Below are 13,737 nucleotides of genomic sequence, written 5' to 3'. Positions count from 1 at the left end.
AGTAGTACAAAAGAGGCTAGTAAGCCCAATAACATTTCTTTCCCTGATAATCCTCCTCTTATGATAACTCTTATTCCTTTTCCAGAAAGACAGAAGAAGAAGAAGTTCCAGGATCAGTTGAAGAAGTTCATTGAAAAGATCAAACAGATTCGAATCAACATCCCTTTTGCAAAGGCCTTGGAGGTAATGCCAAACTACACCAAGTTTATGAAGGAAGTCCTATCCAAGAAAATTCGGATCGAAGAAGACATACCAGTGACACTCACGGCAACTTGCAGCGCCATTCTTTACCACCGAAAATGAAAGATCCAGGGAGTTACACTATTCCTTGTATTATTGGAAATGCTACTTTCGATAAAGCTTTATGTGATTTGGGGGCAAGTATTAATTTGATGCCTATGTCTGTGTTTCTAAAACTGGGCTTAGGAAATTTGAACCGCACTCGCATGACTTTACAACTAGCTGATCGTTCATTGAAATATCCCGATGGGATTGTAGAAGATGTGCTAGTTAAAGTAGATAAATTCATTTTGCCTGTTGATTTTGTGGTACTTGAAATGCCTGAAGATGACGAAGCACCAATCATTTTAGGTCGTCCATTCTTAGCCACTGGTAAGGCGATGATTGATATGGAATTAGGATCTTTAATGCTTAGGGTAAATGGGAAAGAAGTTGTTTTTAATTTGACAGATGCATTTAAACACTCTGAGCATATTGAGCATTGCAGTAGAATAGACGTGATCGAGGACTGTGTTTCCTCCTTTTTTGATTTGTATGAATTATGTGATTCTGTTGAGCACTGGATTGTTAATTCTATTGATTTGCATTATGCCTCCCCTGAAACTCCTATTGAAAATGATGTGCTTGATTGTGTGTTGTTTCTTGAGTGTGCCGAGATTTTAGGCGTAGACGAGGTAGGAATCGTCCCCGAGATACCAGTTAGTGTGAAAACGGCCCCCGTACTGGAATTGAAACAATTACCGGATTATCTTTGTTATGCTTTTCTTGGAGCAGACAAGACTTATCCGGTGATTATTTCTTCTAGTTTGAGCGAGGCCGAAACAAACACACTGCTGGAGGTCCTTAGAGAATATAGATCGGCTATAGGTTGGTCTATTGAGGATATTAAGGGAATTAGCCCGTCTATTGTTCAACGCAAAATTCTAATGGAAGACTTCTATAAACCGAGAGTCCAACCCCAGAGGCGGTTAAACCCGTCAATGAAAGAGGTAGTAAAAAAAGAAGTCTTTAAACTGTTAGGCGCTGGAATGATTTATGCAATTTCTGACAGTCCGTGGGTCAGTCCGGTGCAGGTTGTGCCAAAAAGGGCTGGGATGACGGTTATTGTGAATGATAAAAATGAACTTATTCCGTCTAGGACAGTCACTGGGTGGCGAGTATGCTTCGATTACCGATTATTGAATGCAGCCACTAGAAAAGACCATTTCCCCCTTCCCTTTATCGATCAAATGCTAGACAGGCTAGGATGTTTTGAGTATTACTGTTTTCTTGATGGTTATTCGGGGTACAATCAAATTTCAATCGCCCCAGAAGACCAAGAGAAAACTACTTTTACTTGCCCCTACGGTACTTTTGCATTTCGTAGAATGCCTTTCGGTTTGTGTAATGCACCTGCTACCTTTCAACGATGTATGATGTCTATTTTTCATGATATGGTAGAAGAATTTCTAGAGGTGTTTATGGATGATTTTTCTGTGTTTGGATCGTCTTTCGATCATTGTGTGCACAATCTGGAACTTGTTTTGAAAAGATGTACAGAAACAAACCTTGTTTTAAATTGGGAAAAATGTCATTTTATGGTTCGTGAAGGTATTGTTCTAGGTCACAAGGTCTCGAAAAAGGGTCTTGAGGTGGACAGGGCAAAAATCGAAACGATTGAAAAATTGCCTCCACCGAAAGATGTCAAGGGGGTTAGAAGTTTTTTGGGGCATGCTGATTTTTACCGTAGATTCATTAAAGACTTTTCAAAAATAGTAAAACCATTATGTCATTTGCTTGAGAAGGAAGCCGTCTTTGATTTTGATTCTGCTTGTTTGCAGGCTTTCACGTTTCTCAAGGAGAAGCTAACCCAATCACCGATTATGATTACTCCCAATTGGGAGGAACCATTCGAGATCATGTGCGATGCGAGCGACTATGCTGTAGGTGCAGTATTGGGACAAAGGAGGGACAAAATCTTCAAAGCCATCTACTATTCGAGTCGTATACTTGACCAGGCACATAAGAACTATTCAACGACCGAAAAGGAAATGCTTGCTGTCGTTTATGCCGTTGACAAGTTCATACCGTATATTTTGGGGTCTCAGGTGATCATTTACACCGACCACGCAGCTATTCGATACTTGTTCGCAAAGAAGGACGCCAAGCCCCGACTCATCAGATGGGTACTCCTACTCCAGGAGTTCGACTTGGAAATCAGAGACAAAAAGGGGAGCGAGAATGTGGTAGCAGATCATCTTTCTAGACTCATACTAGAAGAAGTTCCAGCCGAAGGAAATATTCAGGAATCATTCCCAGACAAGCAACTGCTCGCCATTAGTACTCACACTCCGTGGTATGCTGATGTGGCCAACTTCTTGGCCAGTGGAATCATTCCTGACGATCTATCCTATCACCAGAAGAAAAAAATCCTTCACGACAGTCGTTTCTATCTATGGGACGAGCCGTTGCTTTTCAGAACCGGCCCCGATCGTGTCATCCGAAGATGTGTTCCGAAAACCGAAGTACGTGAGATTCTCACACATTGCCACTCTTCACCTTGTGGCGGGCATCACGGGGAATCACGCACAGCTGCCAAGGTTCTGCAGTCAGGCTTCTTTTGGCCAACCCTATTTCGAGATAGTTACGAGTTCGTGAAACGGTGTGATCGATGCCAATGAACAGGGAACCTATCTAACAACAGCCAAATGCCTTTGAACAACATGCAAGAGGTGGAGCTTTTCGATGTTTGGGGCGTTGACTTCATGGGACCATTCCCTTCTTCGAACGGGAAGTTATACATTTTGCTTGCCGTGGACTACGTGTCCAAATGGGTCGAAGCGATTGCCACCACTGCCAACGATGCTCGTACAGTCCTCAAATTCTTCCACAAGAACATATTCTCAAGGTTTGGGACACCTAGGGCGATCATTAGCGATGAAGGATCTCACTTCTGCAACAAACTGCTCACTAATCTCACGAACAAGTTGGGGATCCGACACAAAATAGCGCTTGCCTATCATCCGCAAACAAATGGCCTTGCTGAGTTGTCAAACCGAGAAATCAAACAGATTCTGGAGAAGACCGTGAGCACGAACCGAAAAGATTGGGCGTTGAAGCTCGATGATGCACTTTGGGCCTATCGAACCGCATTCAAGACACCGATTGGGATGTCTCCGTACAAACTCGTGTTTGGGAAAGCGTGCCACCTGCCAGTGGAATTGGAGCACCGAGCTTATTGGGCAGTCAAAAAGCTCAATTTCGATCAAACAGCCACCATCGATCGTCGATTGCTTCAACTCAACGAAATGGAGGAGTTCAGAAACGATGCTATTGAGAATGCCAAGATTTACAAAGAAAAGACGAAAAAGTGGCATGACAAAAGGATTACAAAGCGAGAGTTCCGGGCAGGTGACCAAGTCCTGCTATTCAATTCTCGGCTACGACTATTTCCGGGAAAGCTCAAGTCCCGTTGGTCAGGACCATTCGTAGTCCTGAGCGCAACCCCACAAGGAGTTATCGAAATACGAGGACGAGACGGTCCGTCGTTCAAAGTGAATGGGCAACGAGTTAAGCATTACTATCCAAATGGTGCTCCCGAGGAACTGGAGCGCGTCGCACTAATTTTCTCCCAATAAATCCAAAAGAAGTTGAGTCGTCGACTGTAAAACAGGCGCTAAATGGGAGGCACCCCATTATTGCTAATTCTCTGTCATTTTTCTTTTGTTCTTGCTTTCGTTTCCGTTTTTAGTCTTTTTTTGCATTTTTATATTTTTTAGGGTTCAATATCTCTATTTCACCCGTTTAAATTTCAAATTTTGTGCAGAATACAGGACCCAGATCGCGATCCAGCATTCAGGATCGCGATATGGGGGGTCTGACAGAGAAGAAATCGGGGTCAGATCCAGATCGCAATCCAGGAAGTGGGATCGCGATCAGGGGGTCCGACAGAGAAGAAATTGAGGTCAGATCCAGATCGTGATCCAGAAAGCCGGATCGCGATCTGGGGGGTCTAACAGAGAGGAAATTGAGGCAAATCCAGATCGCGATCCAGGAAGTCGGATTGCGATCTGGGGGGTCTTACAGAGAGCAAATAGGGACTCAGATCGCGATCCGGCCCTTCTAGATCGCGATCTGGGGGCAAAAACTGTATTTATTGGAAAAAACCCTCTCTTTTTTCTCACTTCTCTCTTTTACAAAATTCGAAACCCCTTTCCCCCAACCCTAGACCTTCGATTTTATTTCAAATTTCATCTTCAAACTTGCATATTCTTAGATTTTCATCAACTATTAACGATTATTGCTTGTTTATATTGAGAATTGTGGACGAATCTTCAACAAAGGTATGTTCTTGACCCAATTTTTTTTAGTTTTGCTTGAAAATTCGAATTTCATCCAATTTTCTTGTCTTGTCCCTTGGTTCTTCAATTCTTATTGCTTGTACGTAATTAGGTACTTGATTGTGGGATTTAAAGGCTTGTTTAATTGGTTGAACCAATGTTTAGATATAGGAATTGCCCTAGTATGCTTAATTTCGAATTTCTTGTGAATTTTTGAATGGGTCGAGTCATATTATGCTAATTTTTGCTCGTTGATCGTTATTAATTGTTGTTGTTGTGGTGATTGATGTAGGACGGTTAGTTTTTGAAAGAAACTAACATTCAAGGAGTTTCAAAGAACTTGCGCACGCCAAGTGTTCGACGAATTGCCCGAACCAGTTTCAAGTTTCATTTTGCACCCTCATTCACACCATGACTTCACCGGCAAACAAACTCCAAAAGACGGGCGAGAATTCCAAGAAAGCCCAACCGAAGGGCAAAGGAAAAGCACTGGAAAAGAAGAAGGGCAAGGCTCAAGGCAAACAGGGGGGAGAAGGCTCTTCACACTCGCCTTCACATTCGGAGGGACCAACCGAGCAAACCATGCCAAGAACCGGTGACGTGCCACTCAACACGGGCGCCCGTGCCAATCAATGCACGCTCGTGAGCGAAGTCACCTTTGACGAACACGATGAAGACATCTATGTGAATGTCGAAGCCAAAAGCGAATTCATCGACCGCCTCCCTCGTCCGATCGTCCCAGAGCGTGAGTTGTGTGTCCGTACGATTGGATGCCCCCTCGGTCGTCAACAACATCCACGAAAGGTGGTGGAGAGCACTCGTCGACAAACCGGGCACCTACAACGAGAACTTGGTCCGGCTCTTCTACGCCAATGCCGGTCAATACAAAGGCTCGGTGGTTTACATCCGGGGCGTCGAGGTTCGTTATGATGCAGAAGCCATCAATCGAGTCTACAAGCTTATCCCCCCCCCCCCCCCCCCCCCCCCCCCCCCCGTGTTCCAGACATCCCGATCGAGCCGTTCCAGGCACTAAAGATGGAGACGACGTACATGGACCTCATTCAGGGCTTGTGCCCCCGAGGATCGTATTGGGCAAAAGGAGATAAGTCGTTCTATTGAGCCGAGCTCTCGAGGGAGGCAAAGATTTGGATGTATTTCGTCTGCTCCCGACTCATGCCGACGGTTGCAACGGCCAAGCCCTATGCCACTCGCCTCACGTTGATATACGCAATCATGAAGGGCACCCCTCTGAACGTGGGTGCCATTATCCACTCAGAGATTCGACGGTGCATGGGCGACACCTCTTTGGGCCCGATGTTCCCCTCCCTCATCACCGCCTTATGCAAAAATACCAACGTGGCGATGTTTGCCGACGACAAGGTCACAAAGGCTCCGAAGCCAATCTTCCCGTTCGACAAGCTCCAGCCAGCCTCCGGTCCACAGGGCGAGGGCGATGGCCCTGAGCCAGACGCGCCACCATCCGTGGATTCCCGACCAGCACGAGCCGCACCACGAGGCGGCCGCAAAAGACAGCAGGCAGCAACAGCAGCAGCTCCGCCACTTCCGGAGTATATGACCGAGTGGATGGATGCCATGGAAGAGAACGTGGGCTGGTTCAAGAAAATGATCAAGGTGATGGCAGCAGCACTCCAGTGCAGGACGAACGACGTCCTCGAGCCACGACCATTCCCACCACGGCCTCGTTTTGACGGAGCATCTACCTCCATCGCATCCGTAGAAGAAGCTGCACGAGCGGCAGCCACCACACTGGTGAGGCCCGTCTGGGAGGAGCACAAGCGTGGACTTCGAGAGGACGAGGACCAAGCTATCGAGGAAGACCATGACTTCTAGGGACGTTGTGTTTTCTATCCCTTTTATTTTTTATTCTGCTTTTGAGCATAGGGACTATGCTAGAGTTTGAGTTTGAGGGTGGTGTTTGTTGAACCTCTTTGTTTTTTGTTTTTGTTTTTAGTTCGTTTGTTTTGGGATAAGTTGTTGGATTGATATTTCGTTTACGATGTATCTTTGCTAGACTTTGTTTTTATTTTATTTTATTTATCTTATTTTTATTTGGTCTTTTGCATGCATATCATATAATTTAGTTTCGTTTATGTATTTCGATTTCCGTAATTGTGTTATGTTTGTCACATGCATTTCATTTAGGATCGATTGTAATGTGCATTTCCGGGTTCTATTGAAGCAAAGCAATTAATGAATTAGTAGATGGGCTAGTTGATTTTAAAATTAAAATTATTGATAACTGATAATTATAGATGAACCTTCCGACTGCGTTTTTGCAACTTGTGTGGATAGCCTTTCGAATCCTTTCCGATTAAGCTTGAGCGCACTTTTCTGAGGGGTATAATAGCCTGAGGTTTGGGGGGCGAGTTAGAATTGAATTATGTGTTCACGATTTCGAGTTGGTGGCTAAAAGTTCTATCAATGGTCTTTACGTTTTTATTTTATGTCAAAAAAAAAAGGAAAAAAAAAAGAGAAAAAAAAAAGTTGTGATGAAAATCACAATATATTGTTGTTGTCATTGCTTATTGAATAAATAGACCTACTTATGCCCAACTCGAGTTTTTGAATTTCAGAATCAAAACTTGCTTTTCACCCACATTTCTACTCAAAACCCTCGATGATTGTGTTTATTGTTTAATTACGGATTCTTGAGTCTATCTTTCATTTTGGTGTAGAAACAACTAATTGCGTCGGTAGGAAAGTCGAATACCTTAAGCCGTATGCCATTTTGAGATTTTAGGTTATGTAGCTCGTTTTATCTTTGGAATTAATTGCAATGCTTTGACCAATCCGGCAACTTTGTGGGTGTGTTGTCTGAAAACCCTCACGAGACACAACTCGTCCTTTGGGGGTACCCAGGGGTTTAAAGGCTTGTTGCATACGCTAAATGCAATCGTGATTCCCTACGTTAGTGGCCTAGTTTAGTTTGTTGTTTTTATTTCCTTTTTGTTGTTGTTTCGTTTTGATTTACTCGGGACGAGTAAAGATCTAAGTTTGAGGGTGTGATAAGTGTTCGTTTTGCATGATTTTTGCTTATCAAATCTTCGAGTTTTGGTCTTCGTTCGTCCGAGTTTCGGCTCTATTTGTATATATTATTGCGTTTCTTGTTTTATTTCTATTTAAGTGTTTTATTAGGTATTTTTGCCGAGTCGAAGCCATTTGAAAGCGAAACCGAATTTTCAAGCCAATTTTGGGGCCAAGAAGACGCAGATCGCGATCTGACATCTCTGGATCGCGATCTGGGGGTTGTCACAGTACGAAAATGGATCAAGACCCAGATCGCGATCCAGCATTCCGGATTGCGATCTGGGGGTGCTGACAGAGAAGAAATAGGGGTCAAATCCAGATCGCGATCCAGGAAGTCGGATCGCGATCTAGGGGGTCCGACATAGCTGAAATGGGTCAAGATCCAGATCGCGATCCACATTCCTGGATCGCGATCTGGCATGGCGGTGGGCAGTTCCCCGAGGCTGCCAGATCGCGATCCACATTCCTGGATCGCGATCTGGGCACGCTTTTTGAGAAAGATATTTTGTTTTGCAAAGCTTCTTGAGGAAGCTTTGCGTTTCACTATAAATAGAAAGGCCCTTTCATTCTTCAATTCGTCCTTCGACTTTCGTCGGTCTTCGACAGTTCTTCGCGGGAATCTTCAACGAGGGTTTCGACTTGGGTTTTTCTTAGGATATTTCTTTACGTTTTGTTCTTCATTTCCTTTGTATATTCTTTTGACATTATGTTTGTTATGAACTAAGAACATTTTCTTCTAGGGTAATGAAACCTTGTATATATTGATTTCGATCTTCATTTCTGTTATCTATTTGCCGTGTTTTGATTTCGTTTATGTTTTCCTGTATTAAATGCTTCTGATTGTTTGATCAGCTCTCGGATTGATATTAAATAGGAATGAACTCGAGAGAGGATTTCTTGTTTGAAGTTAGGAAAACATAGCTCGGGGTGTGGAAACGGAGACGTGATGCACTTCGGGTAGCCCTTAAGGACTTGACCTAAATGCTCTCTTAATAGCAGGTTCTACACTGGAGACGGGGGTTAGAGTACTTTAGCGTCTGGGTTAACGAATAGGAATGTGGCGTTAGATAACGGATTTGTAGATCGTTGTTGATTATACATAGGTGGATTTGGCCCTAGAAGTCCCCTTTAAATCAAAGTCCCCCCCGTGTTGAGTTGTCGTACTTTATTTACGTACATTCCATATTTGCATGTTTACGATCTTGCATGCTTATAAATTAGGGTTTATCACCAATCCAAATATTTACGATCGGCTAGATAATATAACGATAATATAATTACACTACTCAGCATGTGAATCTACAAGGTCCCTGTGGATCGATATCCGGAACCACTGTTCTGTAAAATGCGATACTGTATACTTGCGGTAATTTATACGTGAGGAAAATGCGTATCACCGTGCTCTGGTATCCCAACTATGTGGCTCAAATATTAACCCGTTGGGTGCTCGATAACTCGGGCTAACTAGCTTGGGGTTTGTTTGGATGGAGATTCAATACATTGGTCATGAAGTTAAAATAGTGGTGCCGAGCATATATAAAAAGATTATATTGATATCATATAAATAAAGGATGTTATACATCTGCAAAAAGAAAAAAAAAAGAAAAAGAAAAAAATTGTGACGCCCCCCTCCTACGTGAAGCGTTTGCAAAACTATAATATTGAAAGAACTTTTTTTTTGGTTTTTGTTGAATATTAGTCAATCTATAACTCAAAAAAATACGTACGATTTATATATTAACAACCTTACTGGTGGTGATAATACATTGATGCAAGTGCACGTATTGTACAAGTAATATAGTGGACAATTAAGTCCGGATATCGATCCCACAGAGAATATTTAATTGCTTAATCCTAGACGCTAAATCCTAGCGATTATTATCAAGTCCACCCTACACAGTCGAAAGATGAATAACAAAACAAATTAAACCAAAACAATTAAAGCAATTTAGACAATAAAAACAACGAAAGCAATTAACACGACGATTAATCAGAGAAAACAAGCCTAGGATTTTATTCTCCCCCCTATGTGATTATTAATTCCCCAATTCCTTCAATTATGCAAGTAATTAACTCGGATTATTAACCAGAGATGCTAAATTAATCATAACCCGGTTCCGCGTTCTAATACTCTAGATTCAATTACTGTATTCCTACTCAATTAATTCTAGAACACAACATTAAGCATAAATCTCAATAATGGCTACCTAAGAGATTAACTATATTCCTATCATTTTGTATTAATACCCCACCTAATCCTTCATTCGATGCATCAGAATAAATTTTATATCCTGATGTGCCTTCTATTAATGCCAACACAGGTGTTGTAGTCAGCATTTCTTCAATCCTTGAAAGCTGGCTTCACACTTCTCCTTCCACTCAAATTGTCCCTCTTTTATGTTAATTTGGTTTAAGGCGTTGCTATTTTAGAGAAATCCTTGACAAATGTTCTATAGTTGACCGCAAAACCCAAGAAGCTTCGAAATTCAGTAGCATTTTCTGGTCTATTCCAGTTTACTATTGCTTCGATTCTTGATGGATCAACCTTAATCCCATCTTTAGACACTACATGCATGCCCTAAAAATGAGACTTCACTTAGCCAAAATTCGCATTTACCGAATTTCGTGTATAGTTTGTTTTCCTTGAGAGTATCTAGCACAACCTTTAAATGTTGGGCATGCTCTATCTCAAATTTTGAGTACACCAGTATATCATAAATGAAAATCACAACGAACTAATCCAACCAAAGTCGGAATACCCAGTGCATCATATCCATAAATACCGCCGGGGTATTTGTCAGCCCAAAGGGCATGCCAACAAACTCAAAATGTCCATATCTTGAGTTGAATACCGTATTTGGAATATATTCTTCTTGAATTCCTAATTAATAATACCCTTTCCTTAAATCTAATTTGGTATACACTCGTGAACCTTATAAGATATCAAATAATTCGTCAATGTGGGGTAAGTGGTATTTGTTCTTAATCGCGACACTATTTAGCCCACGATAATCGATGCTCATCCGGAGTGTTCCGTCCGTCTTCTTCATAAATAGTATATGGTCTCCCCATGGAGATTCACTTGGCAAAATGAAACCCCTATCCAACAATTGTTGCAATTGTTTCTTTAATTCCTTAAGCTCAATTGCAGCCATCATGTACGGTATCCGAAACACCGGTGTTGCTTCTGGAAGCGTCTCAATCACAAATTTGATCTCTCTCTCTTTGGTGAAAATGAATCTAATTCTTCTGGAAATACTTCAGAAAGTCCCTAACCACGAGTATTTCTTCCAATCTATTTTTTTTCCTGTGGTTTGTTGATAAAGTATACCAGAAATCTTTCTCATAATTCTTCTAGCTACCGTACATGATATTGAATATTAAAGATATAGCTAGTTTATCACCTTTGGATGTTTCAACCTCCAATACTTTATTCATCCGAAGTTTAATTCTCTTTCCAAAGCCAGCCTAATTGGGCATGGTGATGAGATCATAACCTATGACTGGAAGTTGTATAAGATGAACGATGTATTCTTTACCTTCTAATTCGATAGAACAAGATCTACATACTATGTTAGTAAGTATGATTGAGCCCATCGGAGTGCTTACCTCAAAATTATAGGGTAATTGTTCGCCTTCTAAAATAAAATCATTCGAGAAAGAAGATGGGATAAATGAATGAGTTGCTCCGGGATCACATAAATCTGTACCTCATTTACCAAGCAGAAGGACATTACCTTCTACAACGACTTTTGGCTCGAGTCACGTCCATCCCAGCAAGTGCGTAAGCGTGGGCATGGATTTTAGGCTTGCTCTGTTTCTCCATTGGAGCCTTTCCTTTTCTCCCTTGTGATATCTAAGGATCCCGCCTCATTTGATAATCACGTGCAATATGATCAACACTTCCACAAAGAATGCACAATCTCTTCTTCCTTAGACAATCATTCTCCTCATGATTGGAAAGTCCTCAAAATCCACATTTCATTTGCATCGCTGGATGAGGGGGAGCGCTGCCCCGATTTGGCATTGAATTACGATTTGCAAAACGTCCTTGACTCGATCTCGGGTATTTTGGACCTGAAAATGAATTTCTACTTGGGTTTCCTCTGAAGGTGGTAAATTTAGCTATCTTCGCTTGCTCTTCAACTTGAATCAACTCTCGCATTTTCAACTCGACATGCATCACATTATTAATTGTCGTGCTAGAACTTGTTGCATCCGATGAAATTATAGCCAAACGAAGTTCTAAGTTTAGTCCTTCCACAAACTTGCGTGCCTTACGAGTTTCATCGTTCATAAAATGTGGAGCATAGCAAATTAGATAGTTGAAACGAACTTTACATCGGGCCACCGCCATTGTGCCTTGAGTAAGATTAATAAAGTCTCTTTCTCTAACATTTTTCACTGCTTGTGGTATAAAATTCTCATCAACTTCGTGGACGAAATTAGCCCAAGTTCGAGCAGTGTTGTTTTGATCCCACATCTAATTCACTACACGTCACCAATGACGTGCAGTTTCTTCTAGTTGGAAAGCTGCATAACTAACCTTTTGAGAGTTGGAGTAGTGTGTGACCTTAAAAATATTGTCCAACTCATTAATTCTATTTTCCGACTTGCAATCATCGGGCTCACCTAGGAATTTTGGTGGTCGAAATATTAGAAACCTCTCAAGTCTTTGGTCCTCCGTTGGTATGGAATGTTCGGTAAGTGGTACTCCTATCTATGAGGGTTGCTGACTAAATTGCATAAATTGTTGCCACATAGACAACATGGATTGTACTTCTGGAGTTGTTGCTTCTCGAGGAACTTGTGGCGTTTCTGTGATGAACTTGGATGGTGATTTGGCGATGATGCAAGTGAACAAGGTTGAGTGAGGTTTTCCGGAAGTTTTCCCAGAGAAGACATTCTGAGTCAGGATATACGTATGAATTCTTTATTAGGGCTAACGATCTTAATGTCAATAATGCAAGTATACTAACTTATCTTTAATCAACTATATAATTATGAATACGTAGCATAACCAAGAAAAATAATTTAATAACTAATAATTATTGTTTATACACACACACTAGAATATAAGTTGGATTTACAAAAGTCAACAGGTTTACTTTGCATCAGTTTCTACTATCTACGTCACATAATACAAAAGAGCCTATATTGAGGCCTGTAACTATAGCTATACATTTCTATAAGTGTTCTTACTGTGAAAAAGAGAACACCGAATGTGTATGTACTAGAAAAAATAGCCGATCTCATAAGCAAAACTTGGGACGGCTTATCAAAAGACTCCGCGGCCTAACTCAATCGCCGTCGGACTCAACAGAGGTGACATCAGATCTAGTTTCATCATCATCTGCTTAACCCTTACTAGGTGAGGTGGATCATGTCTGGATCGATATCGAATTCATCTTCCCATTGGTCATTGAATACTATTTCATTCATAACGTCAATTGCGTTATCCACCTCGACTTCTATTTTAGGCATAAAACCATCAGCGTCCTTGTTAACCAAAAGTAAATCCGGATTCTCTCCTACGGCTTCCTCTGGTTCTCCCTTCATATTCTTTTTAGCCGCCTTTCCTACATCATCGTCTATTCCAGCTGCAGGGACCGCGGGATCCTCTTCTGAATCTTCATCGGGATCCTCCTCAGGGTCTTCTTGCGGGTCCTCCTCAGGATCTTCCTCATGTTCTTTTTTCCGGATGCTCCTTAGGATCTTACTCAGGGTCCTCCTCGGGATTTTCCTCGTGTGGCACGTGTGGTTGATTATCCACAACAATGTTTATATTCTCGTCTTGTACATTTTCTCCCTCAGGCCCAACTTCCTGTATATTTGCGCCAGCATCCTGGGCCATTTTTCCTTCAGCCTCATTGGGGGCAGCCGGAGCCTCAGGGGAAACTCCAGAGGGTCCAACTCCTAGGTCGTTCAGGAGTCCTAGTACATTATTGACCATCGTCTTATTAATAAAGACCAGATCCTCACAAAATTTGGCTACGTTACTCATTCTCTGGTGATAATTGCCTTGCAATTTTTTTAATTGATATGCCAACCATTGATTTTTATTTGTATAATAAACCATCAGGATTTTAAAGGCATTATTTCCTGTATTAATTAGTTATTGCAAATGATT

General features: G+C 41.8%; 1 protein-coding gene across 1 annotated transcript; it reads left to right on the top strand.

Moving 5' to 3' along the window:
* Positions 1-299: 299 nt before the first annotated feature.
* Positions 300-3,857, top strand: LOC148766879 (uncharacterized). Its single transcript, XM_088825853.1, has 2 exons — positions 300-2,748; positions 3,229-3,857. The coding sequence occupies exons 1-2, from the start codon at positions 300-302 to the stop codon at positions 3,855-3,857; spliced, it is 3,078 nt and encodes a 1,025-aa protein (XP_088681979.1).
* Positions 3,858-13,737: the final 9,880 nt, after the last annotated feature.

Source organism: Erythranthe guttata, chromosome 11 (genome assembly GCF_056151865.1).
Source record: "Erythranthe guttata isolate IM_541 chromosome 11, IM_541, whole genome shotgun sequence".
Classification (NCBI taxonomy): Eukaryota; Viridiplantae; Streptophyta; class Magnoliopsida; order Lamiales; family Phrymaceae; genus Erythranthe; species Erythranthe guttata.
Note: the sequence above shows the minus strand (reverse complement) of the source record. Positions and strands in the feature narration are given on the sequence as shown.

Bases quoted from the DNA above. Each gene is read 5' to 3' on its own strand.
- LOC148766879 (XM_088825853.1), top strand. From the start codon at position 300: ATGAAAGATCCAGGGAGTTACACTATTCCTTGTATTATTGGAAATGCT. The intron at 2,749-3,228 runs GTGAGATTCTCA...GACACAAAATAG, and splicing joins TGTTCCGAAAACCGAAGTAC to CGCTTGCCTATCATCCGCAA.